Source organism: Mytilus californianus, unplaced genomic scaffold, assembly GCF_021869535.1.
Source record: "Mytilus californianus isolate M0D057914Y unplaced genomic scaffold, xbMytCali1.0.p SCAF_4, whole genome shotgun sequence".
Lineage (NCBI taxonomy): Eukaryota > Metazoa > Mollusca > Bivalvia > Mytilida > Mytilidae > Mytilus > Mytilus californianus.
Genome location: NW_026262690.1, coordinates 107291161 through 107318351, shown reverse-complemented (window position 1 = coordinate 107318351; position 27191 = coordinate 107291161). Strand labels below are relative to the sequence as shown.

General features: G+C 34.1%; 2 protein-coding genes across 2 annotated transcripts; both read right to left on the bottom strand.

Moving 5' to 3' along the window:
- Positions 1–4105: 4105 nt before the first annotated feature.
- Positions 4106–9841, bottom strand: LOC127739041 (poly [ADP-ribose] polymerase 1-like). Its single transcript, XM_052250599.1, has 2 exons — positions 9110–9841; positions 4106–4455 (listed from the first exon to the last, which is right to left on the bottom strand). Exons 1-2 carry the CDS (start codon positions 9741–9743, stop codon positions 4424–4426), a joined length of 666 nt encoding a protein of 221 aa, XP_052106559.1. The 5' UTR covers positions 9744–9841; the 3' UTR covers positions 4106–4423.
- Positions 9842–16554: 6713 nt separating this feature from the next.
- On the bottom strand, positions 16555–24360 carry LOC127739040 (post-GPI attachment to proteins factor 4-like). Its single transcript, XM_052250598.1, has 2 exons — positions 24311–24360; positions 16555–17909 (listed from the first exon to the last, which is right to left on the bottom strand). The coding sequence occupies exon 2, from the start codon at positions 17852–17854 to the stop codon at positions 16616–16618; it is 1239 nt and encodes a 412-aa protein (XP_052106558.1). The 5' UTR covers positions 17855–17909; positions 24311–24360; the 3' UTR covers positions 16555–16615.
- Between the last annotated feature and the right edge of the window lie 2831 nt (positions 24361–27191).

The following is a 27191-nucleotide window of genomic DNA, read 5'->3' as shown; positions in this document are numbered from 1 at the left end:
AGCAGTTTTATATATTATTTCATTTTCTAACGTTAGGTATCTTAATTATAACGGATCATCAAGTTACAAATGTAATAAGATATCTTAAATTATCAACTCAATACGATATATCTTATAAACTAAGTAAGATATCTTGTAAAGCTGTCTGATAAATCAATCATATATAAGATATGTTTCGGATAGATTATGGAATACACGGGGGGGGGGGGGGGGGGGTCTCTTCCTATATGAAGGTATATACATATGTGCCGCTGGAATGGGTCCCTTTTGATACGTCAAATATATTAATGGGGTGCAATTTTACCGAGGAAATAAATCAATAGGTAGTAATTGACCAATTGTGATATATCAAAGGGTCATAATTTTTTAATTTGTTGTGCAACGATCTTCTCTGAATTTCCCAAACTCTTTGTCATTAAAATTCCCACATCTGCTGAAACTTATTGATCAAATTTTATTATACTGTCACAATTAATATGGTGCGCACCAGTTTTAAAAATCGTGCGCACGACTTTGAAACTCGTGTGCACTACTTCAAAACTAGCGCGCACGAATTTTAAGCTTGTGTGAACGACATTTTAAACTTTTAAAAACTGGTGCGCACGACTTTAAAACTGAAACTCGTGCGCAAAACTCAAACAATGTTTGACTGACTCTATAAGAACTTGCGCACGAGTTTTAAAGTCGTACGCACTAGTTTGAAAGTTGTGCGCACCATTTTCGAAAGTCGTGTGCACGATTTTGCAAACTGGTGCGCACCAGATTAAATCTCTGGCAAACGAAAATATTCATATTTACATAGCACTGAAGGGGCTCCGTTCTAGTCTCCAAGACTATACAGAGTGGAAACAAATAGCCCAATAACAAAAACAAAATAATTAAAAGAACTGAACAATAGTAATATCCAATTCCCTTTTAAACAATTCTTTTCAGTTATGAAAGGACCATTTTTGAAATTTGAAAAGGGGTTGTTTTTTTAATGTAATCGGTAAAAAATTTCATATAACTGGAGCACTAATTATTTGTTGTGAAAGATTTTAAATTCATATCTGTACGCGAGCTTAAACAAAAAAAACGCACACTGTACCCTTCAGTTAAAAAGAAAAGTCTATTGATTTAATAAATGGTTTTGTCCTATCACCATGCAAAGAATAAACACGGTAAAATTAATTAACTTACACATTATTTTAAAATCACCCTTATAGCTTACCTGTATGATTTGTAGTCGTCAGGTCATACTCGTACTTGAACTCCGAGTCTGACAGTTTTTGTGAATCTCTAGTTAGCAATCTCCTGATATCGAACAAACAAAGACACCCTCGTCCTTTGGCCTCAACTGGTGGAAAGTTGTCTCATTGGTAATCATACCAAATATCCTTATTTCCATAATGCTTACAATGATACGACCTGCCGGTGATATCACTTCTTCTCAATTCGGATCAAGCTTCCCGAACGGCCGCCCTCTATTACAGGACCTACCTATTTTATTTATTGTTAATTTGTTCTCGTCATGAACATGCATGAAATATTTGCCACTGGACGTTAAGCAACCAACGATCAATCCAATGTCCGCAAATATTGCATGCCGCGGCATATTCAGAACGATAACATGTTAATGAGATATGAATAGACCCTGCTTTGTACTAGACATATACACACACATATTCGGTTTTTTGTTTGTTTGACTATGGCGGCTTTCGAACCCTACCGCCAAGGCCTTTCTTGAACTTTTCAAAAAGTTTCAGGTATAATGTATATGCAAAAAGAGCGACTAGCTATTGCATTAGTTAGTATCATAAAACAATTTATATATATTCGACTCTTGCAAAAACATCTGTTTTTTTTTTCTCTCACCGGGACAGGATAGAAGAATGTCACGGTAGAAAATCCTGCTTTGTGACAGATAAAAATGCTACACAAAACTGTATCCAATACTTTTGATTTTTGTTATATTATTAAACTACTTTGTTTCATACGTTAAATCATAAATATATTGTCTAACGAAAGTATACAGCGAACAAAAATAATACAAAAAATAGAGAAAAAGGGGTCAAAACAAACTATGTAACAGAAAATTAGCACAGGCGTTTGGGTAAAAAATATCATTGTTTGCACTGCCATTTGTGTTTTTTTAGCCATAATGGCCAGGTTGGTTTAATAGCAATGGCATCAGACCTAACTTTTACACGGTAGGCTCCCTAAAAGAGAGGCGAAAGATACCAGAGGGACATTCATACTCACAAGTCGAAAATAAACTGACAACGCCATGGCTAAAAAAGAAAAAGACCAACAGGCAAACAGGCAAACAATAGTGCACAAAACACAACATAAAAAATTAAAGACTGAGCAACACGAATCCCACCAAAAACTGGGGGTGATCTCAGGTGCTCCGGAAGGATAAGCAGATCCTGCTCCACATGTGACACCCGTCGTGTTGCTCATGTTAGTACAAATCCGGTAATAAGTCCCATTCGGTAGATCACATTCAGGAAAAGGGAAATTTGGTTCAATTCGCCTAGTGGTTTCAGAAATCAAGGTTTTAAAAGCAGTTTAGACGGAGAACGAACGACCGACGATGAAACGCTTAGTGATGGCAACAGTTGTAATAAAGAAAAACATTCCTTAAAATCTACATATGTATACATATGAAATAAACCCGACTCTTTTCTCATACGTCATTTTGACGATTTGTTAGTACTTTTCATGGGAAAAAGATAACTGTATATACGTTTGATTCTAATTCATGTTCCTAATTTTTATAGGAATTTAATTCACGTTATATGCTAGAATATATAACACTTGTGCACCATATTGAATGTTTATGTACGTGTTTGGTGGTGTGGATAGGGTTTACAGAATAGAGAAAAACGGGCCAAAAAATTAAGAATGGAGAAAAGTATGCCAAAAATAAAGAAAAGAAAAAAAATGGCAAAAAATTAAGAGTAGAGAAAGATAGAGATACCGAATAATAAAAATAATGGGTAACAAACAGAAAATATGGCTTAAAATAAAGAATATACATAAATTAAACCATCCAGACCCTCATGCTTTGCACTGAATGATTGGATGTTTCTGAATTCAAGTTGTATTTATGACCGACCTTGCATACATGCATCGTCGAAGACAGTTATGTTCGAAAAACGCTACAAAATTAAAAAAAAAATCGCTATAATGTTTGCTATGTTATTTACAATAAACTACTTTCTCCTTTCGATTGTATTTCATCAGAAATGTATTACTGAAATTTATTAGTTTTGTAGAAATTAAATTACTGGTTATATTGTATTCACTGGTTGTGAAAGTTCGTCACAGTATTGCGCTCTTCTGTCTAATTTAGCGGAACAGAAAGACTCCACCCTCACAATTATTAAGGATTGCCATCAGTTGTTACATTTTTGTTCATAAGTATGATCCGGAAATTCCGCCTCAATGAATCACCTCAGAGTATAGCCATCATAATCAGTCTGTAAGGCAACTCCAAATTAGTTTTATTTCTTTAGATTTGATCCTCTAATATAATTTAATAGATCACAGAAACTTTTTTTTATAACAAATATAATTCTTTAATCACACACAACGAATACAGATATCGCATATTGTTTTACATGTGAAAAGAAAACTTACTTAAACAAATTATCGCAATTATCCCTATAATAAAGTCGAATATAAGATCCCTCTTTACTGTGCAAATTTCTATTGGCTGGTAAAAATGCTTAAACCATGGTGATCCTCATTTCTTAAATTTCTATTTTTTTTTTAAATCTTTTAAGAAGATACCTTCCCCACCAAAGCCCCTCCCCCGTCGGATCCGACAGCGTAATAAATAATTATTGTTGATAATCAATATTCTTTTTTCAATGACAAGAACAAATAAAGCTAATCTTGGATAGTTACTATTTTTTTCACAACTTTTTTAGACTCTGGATGATTTAAAGCTTGAAACATCGTATGGACACTATACCTATTGTTGAAGACTGTAGTTGTCCTCTAAATGTCTTCTGGTTATTTGTGTCGTTGGGATGCTGTCCCACTGACGTATAACCCAAAACTCCTTTTATTCATACTGATACATACCAATAATTTTGGGCACTTGAATAGAAAAGCAAACTTTTCTGAAAGCTTTATTTTTAAATGAATAAAATGACTAGGCGTATAAACTATGTTACAACTTGCAATGCAAAATAAACTTTCAGTCATCTTTGTTAACCACATTCAAACTGCTGCCATGACAGTCACATTCCTTCTTAGGAAAAATAATATAAAACCGAGCACCCTCACTAGTTAGTCCACTTGACTCCAACAGAATTATAAGAAAGCTTTAAGCACATATAATGTAGACGAACGCACGCGTATATGAACATCCAATACACATGAAGTTCTCACGAATTATATTCATATGTCCTTCATCTGTACACGTGATGTCCTATTTAGACTTCTTCGCAGCTGTTGGACCATCTAAAAGAAAAGATACAAGAAATGTAAACTTACGGAATATAAATGTATCAGAACAAGACTTGTGTTCCTTAAATAGCTTTACTCATATTCTCCCATCAAAATAAGCATTGTAAGCTTCATAAACATCGTAAGGAAGCATCAAACCCAGCAGCATAAACAGAGTTGGAAAAATCCAGTGGTAGTCGTTGGTTGCTGTCTGTCATTATGTTTTTCGTTAATTGCTTTTAGCATTAATCAGGCAGATGTTTTTCTCTTTAGAGTTGTTTCACATTTTGTCATGCCAGAGCCTTTTCTGGCTTACTATACGATGTTTGTTTTGCTCATTGTTGAAGGCTGTACACATGTGGTTGTTAACATCCTCGTCCTTTAGTCTCTTGTATATAGATGTCTCTTAGGCAATCATACGACATCTCCTTAAACTTATCTAGAGATTTGCCTTCCTAGTTTAATTAGGAACACGATTCATAACTTGAAATGTACGATCAAATCTATTTAAAGTATATTGCCAATAAGAAGGCTATAAGGAGGATTGTAGTTGATAGTTTATACACATTTTATTTGTTCAAAGCAGCTAAATGGATCAGACAAAATTTCGTCTTCCCTCTTATTTATGAAGCTCCTGAGTACTATCATATTAATAACACAATACTTATATGATACATGTACATGGATTAAGACCAGGATAAAACGAGGTCAAGGTCAGATTAAATCTGCCGAACATGATACATGTACACCTTAAAATCAATTCATACACCACTGACATATACCTTATACCGGTAGTATGTGAAAAAAAGGGGAAAAAAACCAAACTACGGAAACTTGACATTGACAATTGAACCATGAAAATTAGGTCAAGGTGTGATGATACCTGCCAGACCGCCTTGTACAACTTACAATCATTTTATACACCAAATTAAGTTGACCTGCTGCTCATTGTATCTGAGAAAAGGACCTTATCGCTTAATCTTAACCCTGGTCACTGATCCATGAAATGAGATCATAGTCAGATGAACCCTGTCCGGCGGACATTTAGACCTTGTAAGGATGCCATCTACAAAATATTATAATTCTATTACTCCTAATAAGACATCCACATGACCGCAAATTATACAGCAGTCGCTGAACCATGAAAATGAGGTCACAGACCTTTTGACATATGACAGACGGAAACGTCGTGAAATCAAGCATATCTACATCTAATTAAGGAATGACTGTAATATTTTTTCTGTCTATGAAGAAATAACATAAAAAATGTCACGGTCACATGACAAAATTATGTCTTAGTATGAGCTGATAGACAAAACACTTTCAGCCAATCAGAAGACGTGTTACATCCAAAATTAAATTATTACAAGGTATGAAAAAATTAAATTAAAAAGTGCAGTCGTGCAAACGATATGACCACACCCTTACGCCAGAAGTCGAATATAAAGCGACTATCATAAGGGGTTTATACACAAATATTAAACGTTATCCAAACCAGAGAAAAGACATCATGGTAACCATGGAGATTTACCCCGTGTATAACAAATAGACTCGTTTATTACCATGGAGATTTATCCCGTGAATGTACAATAAGGCCAAAATTATGGTGTGGTTTTTTTTTTACTTCGTTTAACGTCAGCTGGATGGTAGGGTTTAGAGGAATCTGATGTTCAGTAGTTGTCGTTTGTTGATGTGGTTCATAAGTGTTTCTCGTTTCTCGTTTTTTATATAGATTAGACTGTTGGTTTTCCCGTTTGAATAGTTTTACACTAGTAATTTTTGGGACCCTTTATAGCTTGCTGTTCGGTGTGAGCCAAGGCTCCGTGTTGAAGACCGTACTTTGACCTATAATGGTTTACTTTTATAAATTTTGACTTGGATGGAGAGTTGTCTCATTGGCACTCATACCACATCTTCTTATATCTATTTAGATGGTCTGAATAAAGAAAACAAACATTTCAGAAATCTTTTGAAAATCAATAGTATTGGAGCCTTAATAGATTATTTCACCTTTAGTCTCTTGAAAGTCCTAAATCAATATGTGGTTCAAAATGAAAACATTCAATACGAATAATGGTCTAATTTGCCAGACAATATTATTGAAGAATAATGATTTTGATGATAAAGAAATAATGAACCAATAGTACAGAAAAATGTTTAAAAAAATAAACAAAAGTGAAGAATAAGCCTCCACCCCCACCCCACCCCCCCCCCCCCCCACCCTCCAAAAAAAGGGAAAAAGAAAGAATAGAGAATAATGGGGTGGTATAATATATATTATAGAAAAAATAAAGAATGGAGAAAATTTCCACAGAACAAGAAATGATTGTAACAGGATGCTGTTACGAAGTCTCCCAAACGAAGCTCCCATAATTCGTAATTCCCAGGGTCGCCTGCCATTGGACAAAGTCCAGTGAAAATTGGTTTGGTCCAGTAAAGTTATATGCATTAGTGATGCCTGGGGACTAACCCTGTATATCATTCAAATCATCTTGGCATGACAAACCAGAATATTTATGGTTTAGGGATGGGGATCTCGACCATTTACAAGATACTAGAACATTGGGGGTGGGGGGAACCCCTGGGGACTGACCCTAAACGTCATTCAAATGTTCGAGACATGACGAACAGGAATATATATGGTTTAGGGGTGGGGATCACGACCATTTACAAGATATTAGAACTTTCTCAAATGACAGGGGGTCGGGATGACCCCTGGGGACTAACCCTGTATATCATTCAAACCATCTTGGTATGACAAACCAGAATATAAATGGTTTAGGGGTGGGGATCTTGACCATTTACAAGATATAAGAACTTTCTTAAATAGCAGGGGGTGGGGGTGACCCCTAGGGACTAACCCTGTATATCATTCAAACCATCTTCGCATGACAAACCAGAATATATATGGTTTAGGGGTGGGGATCTTGACCACTTACAAGATATTAGAACTTTCTTTAATGGCAGGTGGTGGGGGTGACCCCTGGGGACTAACCCTGTATTTCATTTGATGTGCTTTATCATGACAAACCAGAATATATATGGTTTAGGGGTGGGGATCTCGACCATTTACAAGATATTAGACCTTTCTCAAATGGCACCGCAGGGGGTCTGGATGACCCCTGGGGACTAACCCTGTATATCATTCAAACCATCTTAGCATGACAAACCAGAATATATATGGTTTAGGGGTGGGGATCTTGACCACTTACAAGATATTAGAACTTTCTTAAATGGCAGGGGGTGGGGGTGACCCCTGGGGACTAACCCTGTATTTCATTTGATGTGCTTTATTATGACAAACCAGAATATATATGGTTTAGGGGTGGGGATCTCGACCATTTACAAGATATTAGAACTTTCTTAAATGGCAGGGGGTCGGGATGACCCCTGGGGACTAACCCTGTATATAATTCAAACCATCTTAGCATGACAAACCAGAATATATATGGTTTAGGGGTGGGGATCTTGACCACTTACAAGTTATTAGAACTTTCTCACATGGCAGGGGGTCGGGATGACCCCTGGGGACTAACCCTGTATATCAGTCAAACCATCTTAGCATGACAAACCAGAATATATATGGTTTAGGGGTGGGGATCTTGACCACTTACAAGTTATTAGAACTTTCTTAAATGGCAGGGGGTGGGGGTGACCCCTGGTGACTTAACCTGTATTTCATTTAATGTGCTTTATCATTTAAAACATTTTCAATTAAAAAGATTGTGTCTATCACAAACGGTTTTCAATTTATAATCATTTGAAAATTTTAAAAAATAAAATCCCATAGGGTTCTATAGTAAAACCCTCCTTTCTTTTTGCCCCTCAAAGTACCCCTTTATAAACCCCATTGCACAAACAAAACCCTGATTGCACCACTAGACATGTTAGTCTAACATATTGTGAAACCCTAAGTTAATCTGACAAGCGGTTTTGGAGAACGGGTGCGGACAAGTTCAAATTTGAAAGTGGCGGAAGAGGAAGAAGAAGAAGAAGAAGAATAAGAACTGAGCAAAACCAATAAGTCTTCCCAAACTTCGTTTGGGAGACTTAATTAAAGAATACAGAAATGAAGACCCCCTCCCCAAATCCAGACCCTCCTGTATGACATGTTCAGTCTATTGGCGTTTATGTCTTTATGTAAAAAATGTGGTAAATGAAAAATCATGTCGACACGGAACAATGAAAAAAACCCACTTGTTTTATAATAATACAGTCAGAAATTTCGTGACAATGTAATGGATGTAGTTATCTTATGACTTTGTTGTTTACAAGTCAACATAGTCATTGCTAAAACTACATTGTGATAAAGTCGGCAAACTATAACTTATAAGTAACTTTCATGGATAAAAAGTTCAGTGGCTTATATTACAATTTTTTTTTATTAGAGTAGACGTATATACTACATATACATGTATATACTATAGATCAACTCAAATGGGTGGCGATCACAACCATTCATGTAAACCATGTAAACAGGATCAAATGAAAGTTGTCAGAAAAAAATTAAGCAGTAATTGACAGCAAGAAATAAAAAGGATGTAGGTCCGACTACTTTATTTTCATTGGACATTGTTGGAGCTCAAAGACCATGCACCCCCTTTAAACATGTTAGATATAGAAGTCCATCTCAACCTCGTTCTTTTGCTACTAGTATATGAAAATTTACCTTTAGAAGCGTCCCCTTTTCTTTTATCTGCTGGTGGTTTACAATGCTTCAACAAGTCAGCTTCAATTTTATCTTGGTCTTCATCCTGCAGATCTGAATATCCTTTAATGATCTTCTCAGCAGCTTTTGAGCCATCAATCGACTTTAAATTGTCAGAGTCCTTCCAAATACAGTCATAATGATACCACGCTGTAGCACCGAAGTTAGCCTTTCCTGTGAATCCTACACGGAGTGCCCCTTTGTCGATACTCTTTGAACAACCTTTGCATGAAGATTTGGCAGACTTCGCATATTCTGTAGCCATTGGTAATGGCCCTTCCTTAGCTGCAGCGGCTGCCTTTTCGGCGGCTTCTTTGCAATATTTTGGCAAGTCCACATCAAGTTTCTTTTTCTCATCTTCCTTCAAATCTGAATATCCCTGAACGATACTTTTTGTTGTTTTAGAGCTGTCGATTGATTTGAGATTTTCGTAGTTCTTCCAAATGCAATCATAATGGTACCATGCAGTTGTACCAAAATTAGCCTTGCCGACGAATCCAATACGGAGTTCTCCTTTCGCTATATTCTTCATACAGCCTTTACATGCAGACTTCGCTGATTTCGCATATTCGGCGCTCAAAGGTTCTGAAGACATCTTTCAAAATAAACAAACAAAGGCAATGCAACATGTGGTGGGTATTACACAATGCATATACGATTATGATAAGGATTTTTGCAGAAAACTAAACATGTGAACGATCAATACATAATATTTACGGTTGGTTAGCACACATCATTTATCAGACAGATCGGCCTTACAGGTGTACATTTTATTAATACATATATATATCATACATATCCTCTTTCAAAGGGAGATTGAAAAAATAGTTGTTATTAAAAATTTAACCATTAACAGAATATCATTAATTTAAATTAACAACAAAACAACAAGAAATTAAAACTGAAAATGATCGAAACAACCGTTGGTGTTTATAGCGAAAGTTTAAACCAAAAAAATCAAGGCCAAGTCAAGTAATGTAGCCTATCTGTAATATAAAACTTTCAATTTATTTATTGTGTTTCGATCGCTGCGTTGATCAAATCCGGAATTTTCAATAATTTGATATATATTGATATATAGACTGTAATCGTTTGCTCTCAATAATTAATGAAATGAATTTAAACACAGAGTTTCTTAATCATATAATTACAGACGACCTATCAATTTAAGGGAAATAAGGATGAGGGGGAAGGGACTGAGCTTGTGGTTCTAGTATTGAAAATATTTCTGCAAATAATTTTGAAATACACAATGAATGTCTTTCCTTTTGTATAAAATATAGTCAAATTGTTAAAACTATGGATGCGGAAATTACGCGACTATACTATAAGCAAAATTCAGTGGTAGGCAGGTATTAGTAAAAGGCGTTATAAATTAAACGTTCACTGTTTTATGATATTAAAACTAGATGTGTCGGAACGACACGAATAGCCCAGATTGGAAAAAAACCTTGAAGCCATTTTTAAGAGTGGAAATTTTCAAAGTCCAAAGCCCGTAATTTCGGCAAAAATCAGTGGAGCGGACCCAACATATACTAGATCTGTAACTCATCATAGTAGAGTCACATACTAAAATCAGCTCAATATGTGAAAGCGTTTAGAAAAAAAGTCCGTAAAACTGTTATTTTCACGAAATTTTCAAAGTTCTAAGCCCGTAATTTCGACAAAAATCAGCGGAGCGGAACTAAACGTAAACTCGATCTGTAACTCATCATAGTACTCACATACTAAAAATCAGCTCAATATGTGAAGGCGTTTAGAAAAAAAGTCCCCATAACTGTTCGTTGCGAAATGACGGAATGACAGAATGACAGAATGACAGAATGACAGAATGACAGAATAACGGATAAGGGTAACACTATATGGCCCCGATTTAAGTCGGCGGGGCCATAAAATAAATGTATCTATTAATTTATATTTATCGGAAAGTTAGACCAATAACTTATGCGATTTTTGGGCTTTATCATAACGTATATACGAGGGTATGGATTCTTCAATTCTGTATTCTTTAATTTTTTCGCTCATTACCCGGTATTCTTTATCTTTAAAAATAAAGGTTATTCTGTAATTACTTGATAACTGTATTCTGGACATTGTTTTTTTCTGTAACCAGTATATTTTTACCCCAATTCTTTAATTTTTGCAGTTATTCTTTATATTTTAGCACCCCATTATTCTCTATTTTTTTTTTTTTTTTTTGCCATTTTTCTCCTTTCTTTATTTTTTCCCCCATTATTCTCTATTCTTTATTTTTTCCCCATTATTCTCTATTCTGTAAACCCAATCCACATCCTCATATGTACTATGTGCTTGTTTTTTGCATTAAAAAAGTACAAAGAAACACATTTTCTCAAAGAGACCATGTTTGTAAACGACCGTAATGAATGCTCTCTATCACGTCCGCGTCTAAAGAATATAACTTAGCGTCATTCAGATGAATGTAATGATTTTGTGCGTTGGTTTGTTACAATAGAAATACACAGAGACACATTTCACTGTAACCGCAAAGTCGTTTACAGTTGAAAATTGACAAGTTTTCACTTTGAACTTGTTAGAGGTCGCCTGTGTGCATCCTTAGTTGCAGTTGGAACATGACGGTTGCTTACGGTAGATTTCTACCACGACAATGTTCACTTGTTAGAGATCGCCTATGTGCATCATAAGTTACAACTGACGTACGACATTTTCTATTGTAATCAGCCAACGTCAGTCTAGGAAAGGAAAGGAAAGTTGCCACCAAAGACGACCTTTTCAAATAAAGTTTTTGCTGTGCACTGTTGTGTTTTATCTTTATAAAAAGAAACAGCCCCCCCCCCCCCCCCCCCCCAAAAAAAATAAAAACCCAAAACAAACATAAAATAAATAAATAAATAAATAAATAAATAAATAAATAAATAATCTTTATTTCAAGAGGATAATCCCATTAATTAAAACTAACCTTCCTGAGAGTCCTCAAAAAAATAATAACATATCCATAAAGTACATACAATATTATAATGATATGAACACAATATACAATTTTATTTAAGGAATGACCGTAATATTTTTCTGTCTATTCGAAATAACATTAAAACTGTGGTGCACACTGAATAACTCGCGTAGCGGGTTATTTAAAATTATGTCTATGAGCTGATAGACAAAACACTTTCAGCCAATCAAAAGACGTGTTACATCCAAAATTAAATTAAATAGATATTAATGAAAAAGCATATTAATCAGCCTTCGTCGTAAAATTTTGTAACATTTTGTTTTAAAAGTTCCAAGTGTATTACTCATCTTTATTTCATTTGGTAAACTGTTCCACATTTGAGAACCAGAATATATGAAAGTTTTTTTTTTTAAATTGTTTTTGGCTTCGGAAATTTTAATAGTTTTTTATTAGCTGAACGTAAATTATAATTTTGATAATCAGTAATATGAAAGCTTTCTTGTAAATAGTTAGGAACCATATCCTTTAATGATTTAAATACAATTATTGCCTTTTGATATTGAATTCGTATTTCCACATTCAACCAATTTAAACTATACAACAATAAAGTGGAGGATGTCATTATGTCAGCTTCTCCTATAACCCTAGCAGATTTCTTTAATAACTTATTAAGTATATTTATTCCACTTTCATTACAACAACCCCATATATTGCAACAATAATCAAACAATGGCAGAATATAAGCATTAAAATAAATAATACGTATATATGCATTGGTAACTTTCGTATCTTTTGTAATAATTTGAAGCAAATCAATACAAAAATCAATACAAAAAAAATAATGGAAGAAAAAGATACAAATAAAATAAACAACATAACAAAATGACAACTTTACACAAAACCGATTTCATCATCTTTCGTATTTTCCTTTGTTGTACTATACGCTTGTTTTGGCATTCAAAAATTACAAAGAAACACATTTTCACAAAGAGGCCATGTTAACGATCGCTATGAATGCTCTCTATCACGTCCGCGTCTAAAGAAAATAACTTAGCGACGGCGATAGTGTGACAGTCATTCCCGCAATTAGTGTCATTCAGATGGATGTAATGATTTTGTGCGTTGGTTTGATACAATAGAAATACACAGAGACACATTTCACTGTAACCGCAAAGTCGTTTACAGTTGAAATTTGACAAGTTTTGACTGTGAACTTGTTAGATGTCGCCTGTGTGCATCCTTAGTTGCAGTTGGAACATGACGGTTGCTTACGGTAGATTTCTACCACGACACTTTTAACTTGTTAGAGATCGCCTATGTGCATCTTTAGTTGCAACTGACATACGATATTTTCTGTTGTAAACAGCCAATGTTACAGTCTAACAACAGAAGGAATGACTACCAGCGAAAACTCAGACAAGGGAAAGTTGCCATCAAAGACGTCTTTTTCAAATAAAGTTTTTGTTGTGCACTATTGTCTTTTTCTTTACAAATAAACACAGATCCCCCTCCCAACTTACAAAATTAAAAACCTAAAACAAACATATAAATAAAAAACAAAAACCAAATAACATAATATATAACAAAACAATAAACAATAAACAAAAACAAAACAAATAGCAAGACCATCAACAAAACAAATAACATAAAACAAACAATAAAATATATACCAAGTCACAAAACAAAACAAAACATTAAATACAAAACATAAAACAAACAAAAAAAACAAATAACAAAACCATAAACAAAACAAATATCACAAAACAAAACAAAACAGAATATCAAATTAAAAAAACATAAAACAAATAATAAAACAATAAACACAAAACATAAAACAAATAACAAAACATAAAACAAATAACAAAACATGATTTTGTGCGTTGGTTTGTTACAATAGAAATACACAGAGACACATTTCACTGTAACCGCAAAGTCGTTTACAGTTGAAATTTGACAAGTTTTCACTGTGAACTTGTTAGTCGCCTGTGTGCATCCTTAGTTGTAGTTGGAACATGACGGTTGCTTACGGTAGATTTCTACGACGACACTTTTAACTTGTTAGAGATCGCCTATGTGCATCTTAAGTTACAACTGACATACGATATTTTCTGTTGTAAACAGCCAATGTTACAGTCTAACAACAGAAGGAATGACTACCAGCGAAAACTCAGACAAGGGAAAGTTTCCATCAAAGACATTTTTTTTTAAATAAAGTTTTTGTTGTGCACTATTGTCTTTTATTTATACAAATAGAGAGAGCTATAAGTTAAAACTACGACAAAACTACCGAAAACCTAAACAAAAAAACAAAAATTAAAAAAAATAGATAATAATAAAATAACAGAGTTCCAATGTTCCCCGCGTTGCACATATTTTATCTATCCAAGGTACAAGGGCAATAACTAAAAAAAACACTTTTTTTTGTTCTTTAACTTTTTATTAATATCTTAGATAAATTAAGGCTTCAAAGCAAATGCAATGTGATTTCTATCATAATAAATATTTCCAAGGGGCACAACTCTTTAAAAATATTTGATCAGTACTTTTTTTTCGAAAGTGCCAAAGACATTGCTGATATAAACCTATGATATAAGTTTCATAATTGTACACATGAGAACGCTGACAATGCAATTTTCCATATAATCAGTATTTCCAAGGGGCCTAATTCTTTTAATAATAATTGATCGGCACTGATTTTTTAAACTTGTCAAAGACATTGCTAATATAAACCTGTGATTTTAAGTTTCATAGAATTCTGGCAAGAATTGTACACATGAGAGCGCTAACAATGTAATTTTCCATTTATTTAATGTTTCCAAGGGACATAACTCTTTTAAAAATAAACGATCGGCACTGACTTTCGAACTTGTCCAAGACATTGCTGATATAAACCTATGATATAAGTTTTATAAAAATCTGGCAAGTATTGTACACGTGAGAGCGCTAACAAGACCGGACGGACGGACGCCCGCCCGGTGTTTTTATGTCCCCCGCAACGCGTTGCGCGGGGGGGGGGGGGGGGGGGGTGGGGGGGGGCAATAATGAAAATAGGATTTTGTCATGATTAGTTTTGTGTTATTTTTTTTTTTTTTTTTTTTTTTATTTTTGTTGGGAGGAGTAATAGGTTGTTTGTTGCGGGTTTTTTTTTTCAGGGCGGTTATTTTGTTATGTTGTGTTTTCCAATTCATGTGTACTTCCTTGATATGGTATCTCTTCTTGATTTGTGTTTTTGGGAGAAAGGGGATTATCTTATTTTGTTTTTTAGGAGACGGGTTGACTTGTTTTCTTTGTATAGGTCTTGGTTTGTTGGTTTGAGCAAAGAAAAAGCGTCTTGGTTTTTTGGGGTGATTTTTTTTTGGATGGGGAGGGGAATCTACCATCGAATATAGATCAATATAGCTTTACTTCCAAAAGAATTTCGGTCATGGTTAATAATGTCCATCTTATACATTTTTTGGATAAGAACTACTAATTTTGTCATAATTTGTCAAAATTGCAGTTTTGGGGCTCAGATCATCAGATCAGGTCTTTATGGTTTCGTTGTCTGTTTAGAAATAATCAATATTATTCCACATTGGTATTACCTTAGTAAGTTTTTCTATATTAATCACATTTTGAATAAAACAGCATATTCACACGAAGAAAAGTTATATTCAACGTGCTATGTTTTTCATGTATAATTATGAAAAAAATGTTTGATGTACAAATAGTTTTGGTAAAGTTGTGGTAATGTCATTTGAAAATATCAAATTCTCTAAGAATATGAAATAAAACAATTACTCTTTTTTGTTTCGCTAAATATATTGTTAAATTGACTTTTGAAAAACTGATATTCACTTCGGCTGCTGGCCTCAGAACGAGAACAAATTAGTTTCAATTCAACAATGAGGTTCTGCAAATTAGGTTGGCGGATGAACGGCAAGAATATTAGCTGGCACTGTACAATAAGGGTAAGTTGGATAGGGTATACATTTTGCCATGCAACAGGCAACCTACGGACACTCAAAGAGCTGTTGCAAACAGTTCTTTTACCTGTAGCGAGCACGAAACTCTCTCTCTCCAGAAGAGGCATCTTAGTAAACGTCCCCATACAGAACGGACGTGATTACGTATTCACAAATCAACAACCCAAACCGACAACCAACTTAAGCAAGGGTTTCACAGGAATCAGATTTTTTAAACGTGCTGGCTAAAACGATAAGAATCTGCATGAAGGTATGTTATCCTATCCGGATATATTATTCTGACTCTTGACTCTGATCACCAGTCTTAAAAGCACTTACTACCAACTAAATGCAGTGTGCTTGGTGGAGAAGCAGCAATTTCAAAGTCTGAAGTTTGTCCCAGTCTCTGATCGAACAAACGTCATACCACACTTGATATGAGAGCGATATCACGAGATCTTTGAGGGGTTGAAAAAAGAAAACCTCCCAGGGGTGTGTTCATAAACCAATCTCTAACTTGATTACTACCAATATTAATAAGGAGAAACAATTTTATTCTTAAAAAATAACAAATAAATATATCAAATTGCATTATCATGCATCGAAGATAAACTCTTCTGCGTTTTTATGCTTGTCGGATGATGACAAAGAGGTATACATTCCAACATGGTAAAACAAATTAGGTTCGATCTGGTACGCTGGGATACCAGTCACATTTGTGAAGTTATATATGGCTAAGTCAGTATGCAATGCCTTGTGTTTCACTGATAAAAAATCAATTAATGCCGGAATGAATTGTCTTGTATACAACATTGCTTGTGTACAGCAACCAGGTGAACTCCTCAAAGAATATAAATATTTAGAAATTCTATGAAATTCGAACACGTTTTGTCTTGCTATAATAAGAGCAGCTGTAACGAACAGCCAAGCACCACATAAAAAATACATCACTTGTATAAAGTATGACTTCGTTCTACATGTTATAAATTGGATAGCGACTACCAATCCCGCCCCAACACACCCTACACTTATAATTTCTAGTATTCTGGTAGATTCGTACGCATAGCCCTGCCATCTTTGTGGGTAGTACAACTTAATGTACGAGTAACGTTCCTTATTTTTACTCTTTAGATAGAGTAATTTGTTTTTGAGAACTTCTAATGTATCTTCCCGAGGAAGAGCATCGTCTTCTATTAACAGCACGTAACTAGCACCAAGTGAATGAGCCGATTCTAAACAGTACATATAGTCTACAGTCTCTTTGTCATATTTACTATTGTATCTTCTTTTTGCATACATATTTATCCTACTTCTGTTAATGGTTATTGGTAAAGAGGATGCTCCATATCGCTCCACTACCGGAATAAACGGTTTTAAGTTGACAATTTCTGTGTAATTTTGAGGATCCAAGTCTACATTGCATATCATCATGGTTTTCTTAGGGAAGACAAGATCATTTACAAACAGTTTATGCGTGGCTGCTATGGACTGTAATACGTATCCAAGGCTACTAGCATCGTACGCTTTTCTTTTAACGGTTACTATAACAATTGCAAGTTCCGGTCGGTTGTCGTAGTTTGGCTGCTTTGTTTTGTTCAATCCATTGATATATTGCTGGGCCTTGAACACACGTTCACTATTTAATTGTTTTGCAAGTTTAAAAACATCTTTTTTAGAATTAAATAAATGGTAAACTTTCGAAAAGGGCTTGTTGCTTGCGTAAAAGATAGACAGCAGTATGCAGACTGACGTTGCCGTGAGTATGAGAACAATATTGCGCATGATCTGTGGCAGTTGGACCATTTTGAAAATCCACCATCTGTGTTTTTTCATTAGTCAATAAACTTTTGATAAGTTTCATTACTCGGTGACCTCTAATTCAAAAGCCCTGGAAAATACAAAGTTTAAATTCTGTTATACCTGTTCTAACAAAGAAACGTAGTTTAAAAATGTGTCATTACATAAACAAAAGCCATGCTAAATCAAACTAGAGGCTACCAAGAGCCAGTGTCGCTCACCTGTATCTACTGTTGTTTTCGAAATCATGTAAAATAGCTTAAAGGTTAAAATTATAATAAATAGTATTCAGATACCCTAATAATGGTTGAGGCCAAGTTTGGTTTAATTTGGCCCAGTAGTTAAATTAAAAGCATGTCATCCCATTGTAGTCTTACAATAGTTACTGAAGACCCCTTATCATTATTCAAATTAGTTTTCAAGTTGTGACCATTTGAAATTGGTTTTTTTTTTTACAATATTCCCTTAGACTTCTATAGTAAACCCCTATGTTCTATTTTTAGCCATGGCGGCCATGTTGGTTGGATGACAGAGTCATCGGATAATTTTTTTCCATCAAGATACCCTATTGAAAATTGAGGCTAAGTTTAGATTCAGAGGAGAAGATTTTTGTAAAAGATTACAAAAATTTACGAAAAATGGACTATAAAGGGCAATAACTCCTTAAGAGGTCAATTGACCATTTTGGTCATGCTGACTTATTAGTAGATCTTACTTTGCTGAACATTATTGCTGTTTACAGTTTATTTCTATCTATAATAATATTCAAGATAATAACCCAAAACTTCAAAATTTCCTTTAAATTACCAATACAGGGGCAGCAACCCAACAACGGGTTGTCTGATTCGTCTGAAAATTTCAGGGCGAATAGATCTCAACTTGATAAACATTTTATACCCATTGTCAGATTTGCTCTAAATGCTTTAGTTTCAGAGATATAAGCCAAAAACTGGATTTTACCCTTATGTTCTATTTTTAGCAATGGCGGCCATGTTGGTTGGCTAGCGGGGTTATCGGACAAATTTTTCAAAATAGATACCCTAATGCTGATTGTAGCCAAGTTTGGTTAAATTTGGGCTAGTAGTTTCAGAGGAGAAGATTTTTGTAAAAGTTAACGGACGACGACGGACGACGGACGCCAAGTGATGAGAAAAGCTCACTTTGCCCATTGGGCCAGGTGAGCTAAAAATGTAGCCAAATTACGATGTAACTGTGTTCAGACACTTTTGCAGCTGTAAGCTTAGATTTTTTCTGGAGGTAAACTTTCCGATTTATTTTCTATCATTTTTTTATACTTATAAAAGAAAGATGGTAGGCAACTATATCCATCAGACACCAAAGGATTAGGATGTAAATAACTATAATGTACTGTTTATCCTTAGATAATGACTGACAGAAAATAATCTGGCGCACGCTTTTCAATCAGTATTAAATTAATCACCAGGGTTAACTTGTTTAGGGAATTGTATTTTGAATACTGGTATTCTTATGTTAACTATTATGGCCCAAAGGACCTGTGTGAAGTGTACGGAGCAGTGGACTTTAGATTTACAGCGGACTTTACATCTCCAGCCCTCGACTTTACGTCAACAGCGCTTGACTTTAAATCTAAAGCGCAAGACCTTACATCTTCAGTCCTTAACTTTAATCAAAGTGTTTGTGAGCACTTAAGTGTAAAGATTGCTTTCATTTTCTTATTCAAAATATATATCATCCTGTAAATGCATGAACTATTTGCCACTGGACGTTTTAAAGCAACCAACAATCAATCAATCATTAAAACATTGAATTGTATTTAGCTAGGCAAATTATAAATGTGAGGTGGAGTTAGCTACCTTTGTTCATGATTGCACATTTGTAGCTTAACTTATTTTATAACAGATTCATACTACGCCATGCATCACTTATGTAATTTTAAATCAAAAAAAGTTCTCTTGACAAGTAAGGTAATTTAAATACACATCAAATTGTAACTTGAATGTCTAAGTTTTAGATATCATAAATAAATTACGTGACATTGACTGAATAGGATCTAAATAATGATCACTTCACTGCACTATTTTGTTTGAACTATCAAAGGTAGTGATACACCCTGGAAATTATGGATATCAAGTCAGTACCATTAGGGTTATGATTGCATTTCATGCGATCTTTACCCAAAAAAACCACAACTTTTTATCTGCATGAGACCAACAGGGCTCCGTATTAATGAGCTGGCTTTACATTCATTACATGTGATTAATATTTTATTGTCATTTACTTTATTTCATAGCTTTAAATTTCTGGAACTGAACAAGGAAACAGCTAAATCCAAATTTCGTCATAATTATTCTAGATTTTCTTGTTTCAAAAAATTATATCCTTTTATATCGCCAATCAAACCAGGCAAAATTTATCCTGTATGGGTTATTGTTTTTCCTTAACTTTAGACCCAGTGGCAAGTATTTCAGGCATTTGCTAGACGAATTAAAAATATATGAAAGTGAAACGCGAGAAGTCACGGAAAAGACCAGGAAAAATGAGAGCTAATTAAGACTTTCACTGGAAAACAAGAGTGTTCAAGAGTAGATTAAAATATTTTGATTTGCAACAGGAAATCCATGAAAGCCTTTGTGCTCCAGTGTACGAGTTTATGGACATTACCCTTCTGATACCCGGGCTTTTGGTCATAAAAATTTCACTCAGTACTCGGAGTACAAAATGTGAGCTCGAAACACCAAACCCAGTACTTGAATTGTTTGAACTGTGAGTCTTAGTACGAAATTTTATGACACCAAGGCCCGGTGTTTTTTTTCAGAAAACGTCTCCAGACAAACTGTGTATGATTTGATTTTTGATTTTTGGTGTTTTAACGCCACTTTTAAGCACCGCTTTTGGGCTAAATCGTGGCGGCCAGTTTTTATTGGTGGAGGAAGCCGGAGTGCCCGGAGAAAACCACCGACCTTCGATAGGAAAAAACTGTGTATGAACAAAAACTTTTAATTATTGTTTTTGTTTTCATTCCGACAGTGTAGAGTCAAAAGCAGTTTTACTTTATTTTTGGCATGTTGATGGGTTGAGATAACACAAAGATTTCGTGCTTTGTTTGTTTTTAATCAGAAGTTATTTTCTAAGTTGGTTGAATGCCCCCTGAAAGACCAGGCTGACCAAGCTGGGTACATGTAATCCGTACCTTGTTTTATTTCTTTGCTTAAAATGAATGTTTGCCACATGTTGTTTTTTTCATCAGCATTAGGGACGACATCAAAAGATCAATGTAGAATAAAAAACTTAATTCAAATAGTTTGGGGGGTGGGGTGGGGGGGTAAAAATCGCTGCAGTTTTGTTTATCCGACATCGATTTTCGGATTGAAAAATATGGTTTTAAGTTCGTCTCTAACATATGTTTGGACTTTTAAACCAAATGAAAGCCATCAGATCGTACTGGAAAGCAAATTTTTGGCCGAATGTATCTACGTCGTTCAAACGCTTTATCGATTGTGAATTTTAAATAATATGAAACCCATATACATTTTGGAGGTGCTCCTAATTAAAGGAGGCTGATACTAAGAAGAAGATACAGATCAACAGAGATTGTTTTAAACAAACTATAAAACTTTCTTTGAATTGTGTTAATTATTAAATTATTAAAATGCAAACTGAAATATAAATTAAAATAAAATTTTGAAAGTTATATACTATAAGAGTTTTTTGAGATAGTAGAAAAATATGACAGTGGTCAACACTACTACGGACAACAGACATTGAATATAAATTACATAGATCATATCACATTCACTACACTCAATAAGGATTGTGCTTTTCCCTCTCTCCACAGTAGGCACAAATGCACTGCCCTGTCATCACCATACATTTTAATGGACCACTATTTAGTTTAAAGCTATTTTTATATGAAGTAACGAACTGTTATATATTCATTTGAGAAAAGAAACAAAAACAATCAAAACCATAAACCCACTATTTATCCATGCCAATAGTGGGCGGATGAAAAATGTAGAATCCATGCTGACTAGTGTTTATAAAATTATAATTAAACAGTGCCTTTTTTTATGCATACTAAAAATACACATCACTTTTTTCCAATAATTTTTAAAAGTGATGTCCAAGTCAATATACAGCACAAACATACATTGTTGAGGAAAACAGGACCCATGATACAAAAAGTATACTATGATAACATATGCCCATATATTGGTCAATCAATTTTTTCCAAATTAAGTTAAGAGGGGGATGGGGGGGGGGTCAGTGAAAAAACTATGTGAATTAAGTTTTTCATCCTACATTGAACTTTTGATGTCGTCCCTTACTGGGCCAATGACATATTGCCAAAAAATTTATTCAAACCAAAATTTGACCTGACAAATTCTTACATTCAATATGTTTATCCTTTTACAGGGATAATGCCATGTGTGTATTGAAGGCTCATATCTTCATGATCATCATGTGCAAGAGTATATAAAATTAGATTGGCTTAAATAGAGTTGTTTTTGTTTGTTTTTAATTTTAGTCCTTTTAAAACTGATCATAATTGCAAATTAGGTCTCTTTTAGAGTTATTGTGATTTATATTTGTCATATGTCTAAACATATTTCAATTGTCTCCCTGTATTTATAATATATATATATATCCTTCTAGAGTTATCATTTAATGTAATACTCTGATATATTTTTCCAACACTTAGCCTGCTCTTGAAGAAATTAATATAAAAAGATACTGAAGAAATATTTTTTAATACTTTTTAAATATGAGTAAACTACTAGTCACTGTCCCTCCTATCTTTTTTTGGAATACTATACCTATCGATAGTTATAATTGTACTGTTGATGTGAATTCATTCATCTTGCATTCGGGGATATAAATATTTCCATTTGCTAACTTACATTTTGAAACTCAACTTGAATGGTTTTTTTTATTTCCTTTTTTTGTATACAAATTCTATACCTAAGACATTGTACAAGACTTCCTGTGTTGGTCATATGAAATCTACTTGGAAGTAAAGTGGCCAATATTACAGTGGCAGATGGCATGATTTTTTATCAGCAGATTGATAATTAATGGTTGCTATAGTAGCTACTCAACTGTATTGTTTTACATGTATTCGTGTTTTGACATTAGAAAAGCTATATTATTAAATAAATTGCTTTTTCTGAAGTGATTTTTAATGTACATTCTTTAAGGTACCTTTTTTAATTCCACAATGTCCACTGGTCAAGATTGTTAGCGGGAGACTAAGTGTAACTCCACCATATTGTAGTGTGACTGTCCCAATTTAGGAGTATTGTAAGACTTTAGTGATATCATAATTGATTTTATTTGTCCCTTACACACCTTTATAATGATGGCATTTCTTTGATTACCTCTGTTAAGTTTCTTAACATTTCTACTACTCTCAGAGATGTACTAGAATAGACACTTGTCCATGTTGTCTATTGTAAAAGCCAGTATGACACGAAACAAATTTGGTAAATTCATATTATTTATTGCTGCTTGCTTAGCTGGTTTAGAAATAGCGAGAATCATACAATTTTTTAAGCGCTTCCTCCTGTTGTCTCCTCCAGGTAACCAACCAACTAAATGGCCCCTCTTTATTCATCTATATTTATATTTTACTTTAATACTTGCTTTGCTGATTAAGACTGGGAGATTTGTGTGAATTTATGAACCGTCCACTAGTGTCGCCTCCAACTAAGCAATAAATTAATCAAAATTATGCCTCCCCTTCATGGCAAATGAACCAATGACGTAACGTTATTATCATTTTGGTGTACGAACAATGAGATTACCCATAGTTCTTTAGATTCTGAAAAGGCGAATTGGGTCGAACTACAGCAACATCCCTACAGAGATCTCATCTTTTCAAAATATATATAAATCCTTGACCTTATATTGTTTTTGTTATAATTACACCAGTATAATTTACACATTGTATTCTTGTGGTGTATTGTGTGTATATGTTGATATAATTGAATAATGAGTGTACCCTTGTCATTACCCCCTGATCATACTGATGGACCTTAATTAGAATAAACATGTATCGTATTGTATAGGTGTATTTTGTGTTGTTGGGTTGTGGTAATATTGACGTATATTACCTCATTATAAATAATTGAATAATGACAATACCTTTTAAATACGTAAACAAAACCTGTACTTTACGTGCATTTTTGGATTAAACATTCGCAAACAGCCAAACACACCACAGTCTTGTTTCTATCCATGGGAATGTCGACTATCCATATATGTAATACTTTTAGTATAACATATCGATAGTCGACCTTTCCATGGAAAGAAACAGGATCATATATAATTATATATTGACATATAGATATCCTGTTCCCAGACAGAAACAAGTGCCTGTGAAACACATTTAATGACACTCGATGAAAAAACTTGAAACAAGTTTCCATAATCGGATAAATGTAAGACAAAGGTTGGAACCAGTCCGCTCACTGGGTCGAGTTGTTTTTATAACTGTATTTAAAGGGAACTTACATTCAAACAGAAGTTGAAACGACCTATATTGTGATCTCAGCAGTCACTAAATTATAAACGTAAAATCGGATTCGATCTAATTCCGTGAAAAAAAAGTTAAAAGGTATGACAAGCCGTTGTGGAATTTATTCCCTATTTATTAATATCAAAAATTGATTTTTTTTATATTAAGAATTATTTTTTAATATAAAAAAATAGTCATCTTTTTTTAATATTAATAAATAAGTTTTATTTTTTTAATATTAAAAACTTATTTTTTTCAATATTATAAATTCGATTTATTAATATTAAAAAGTAATTCTTAATATCAAAAAGTAGATTATATTTATTAATATTAAAAACTGATTTATATTTTTTCGTATATGTCCACATATAATAGTACATGATTTACATATAAGCAGGTTGGGGTCAATATAACCGGAAGAAAAGTGACGTTAGGAACTTTTACTATAATTCGCAAAGTGCTTTATATGAACTCTCGTTTAAATTGAATATTTCTTGTTTTAAATGTTTCTTTATTTCAAATACCCAAATAGATTATAGATTTCTGTAATTTACAACTTAATCCGATGGCAGTTAAAAGTGCGAAAGATAATACATGTATCTTACACTCAACTACAAAAGAATCAATTATCGCTATTTTACTAAGTTTAGCCGGAGGACAATAATCCGATCATTATCGCATAAGATTGGACAATAATAGAAATGTTTTATCAGAACCTTTTGTAAATGTTTTAAGATCCTTAACTTCGAATGAATATAAAATTATTTTGTAAACTGTTGCTTGGGCAGTCTTCGCCTAGCTTTCAACCAGTAAACTTGTGTAAATAAATTTGTATATATTGTATACGGTCTTGCGTTTAAAGCAGCCACAGTGTCGATTATAGACCAAAAGACTTTAATGTAACCCGTACCGAAATTAACGGGGTTGTAATAATCTCCCAAATGGATTATAATAACCCGTTTCAGATGTTATAGCCCAAATGGGATATAAATTTACTGTGCTAAAATTTTTAATTTTTTAATTTAGCAAAAGATCTAAAAGTGCATTTCTTTAGATCAATAGAAGCAACTTTTGGTGGCGAATTCAAGATTTCCAGATATTTAAGAGACTGCTAGTTTGATACCTCTGAAAAACAGCATTACCAAGGGATCAAACTCCAACAACCAAATATTCAGAAAAGTTGCTAACCAAAAAGTTGCCTTTTATGTAAGCATTTGCACTTTGAAATATTTTCCCTTGACTTGATAAAAAAAAACACATTTTGTTGCACAGTGAATTTTGCTCAGTAACTCATATCCCAAAAAGTATGCTATAACCAATTTTGGGGATTGTCCCCAATCTGTACAATGCATTGTGTTAGTATAATTTGTAGTTGAAAAGTCAACATTAGCCATTTTACATGCATGATCTCTAGATCTTTTCATTTATCATTAAATTCTAAATAGTGATGAAGGTTATGGTCTCTTTTGAACTGGCTAAAATGAAAGACATTTCTCTCTATAACAGTCCTTGTGCTTTTGCAATGACCATTTTATTTGTCTTTGGCTCTGTTGTCTTTCATTATACATATTGTCTGACGGTATAGTTAACAGGCCAGTTTGATCCTGTTTTGTTCAAATAAACTCAAGACATGATATATGTACAATTAATGACTTACAAGTCAATAATTTGACTTATATAATGTCTTTTTTTCCTATCGAAGGTCGGTGGTTTTCTCCGGGCACTCCGGCTTCCTCCACCAATAAAAACTGGCGGAAATAGCCCAAAAACGGTGCTTAAAAGTGGCGTTAAACACAAAAAATCAAATCAAATCAAATTATATTAGGTCTTTAAATGCACAAGTTTTACCAGTGGTATTTACCGCCCTGGTCAATACTCCCCAGTGGATCAATACAGGCAAATCGTGATTGGTCAATTGAGTTTTTCATTATTCTTATAGACTTAGCTATCTCTAGAAAAAACATTGGTTGATTGGGGGAATTGTTTCAACTTTATTCCTTTGACCGTTATGGAGTATATGTGTCTTTGACAACTATCCACCAAAATTCAAATGAATTGGATGTAAGAAATTATAGTCAATCGTACGTCCTTCAATTATGAGAAAAACCCAAACCGTATAGTCGGCTATAAAAGGCCTCGGCAAGAAAAATATGAAACATTCAATTGAGGAAACCAGCGGCCTATCTTATAGCACAATATTTTACAAAAAATAAATATGACAGACATGAACCAACGACAGCCACTGAACTACAGGCTCCTAATTTTAGACATGCACATAAAGAATGATGATGTGGCGGGGTTATACATGTTTGTAAGCGCCCAACCACCCCCCTCTAACCTGGGACAGTGGTGTCATAGCATATCATAAGAACAAACTATAAAAATCAGTTAAAAAGGGCTTAACTCATCAGGGAGCTTAGGTAGAAATACACAGTTAGAAAAAAAAAAAACTTAAAATTGAAACTCATAATTTTTAACTACCCTCTTTCCCTTGCTTTCTAACAAATAACAAAATTGAGAATGGAAATGGGGAATATGTCAAAGAGACAACAACCCGACCAAAGAGCAGACAACAGCCGAAGGCCACCAATGGGTCTTCAATGCAGCGAGAAAATCCCGCAACCGGAGGTGGTCCTCAGCTGGCCCCTAAATAAAATTGTGTGCTAGTTCAGTGAAAATGGACGTCACACTAAACTCCAAAACATATAAATGAACTAAAATTAAACATACTAGACTAACAAAGGCCAGAGGCTCCTGACTTGGGACAGGCGCAAAAATGCGGCGGGGTTAAACATGTTTTGTGAAATCTCAACCTTCCCCTATACCTCTATCCAATGTAAAATAAAGAAACAAATAGCAATACGCACAGTAATATTC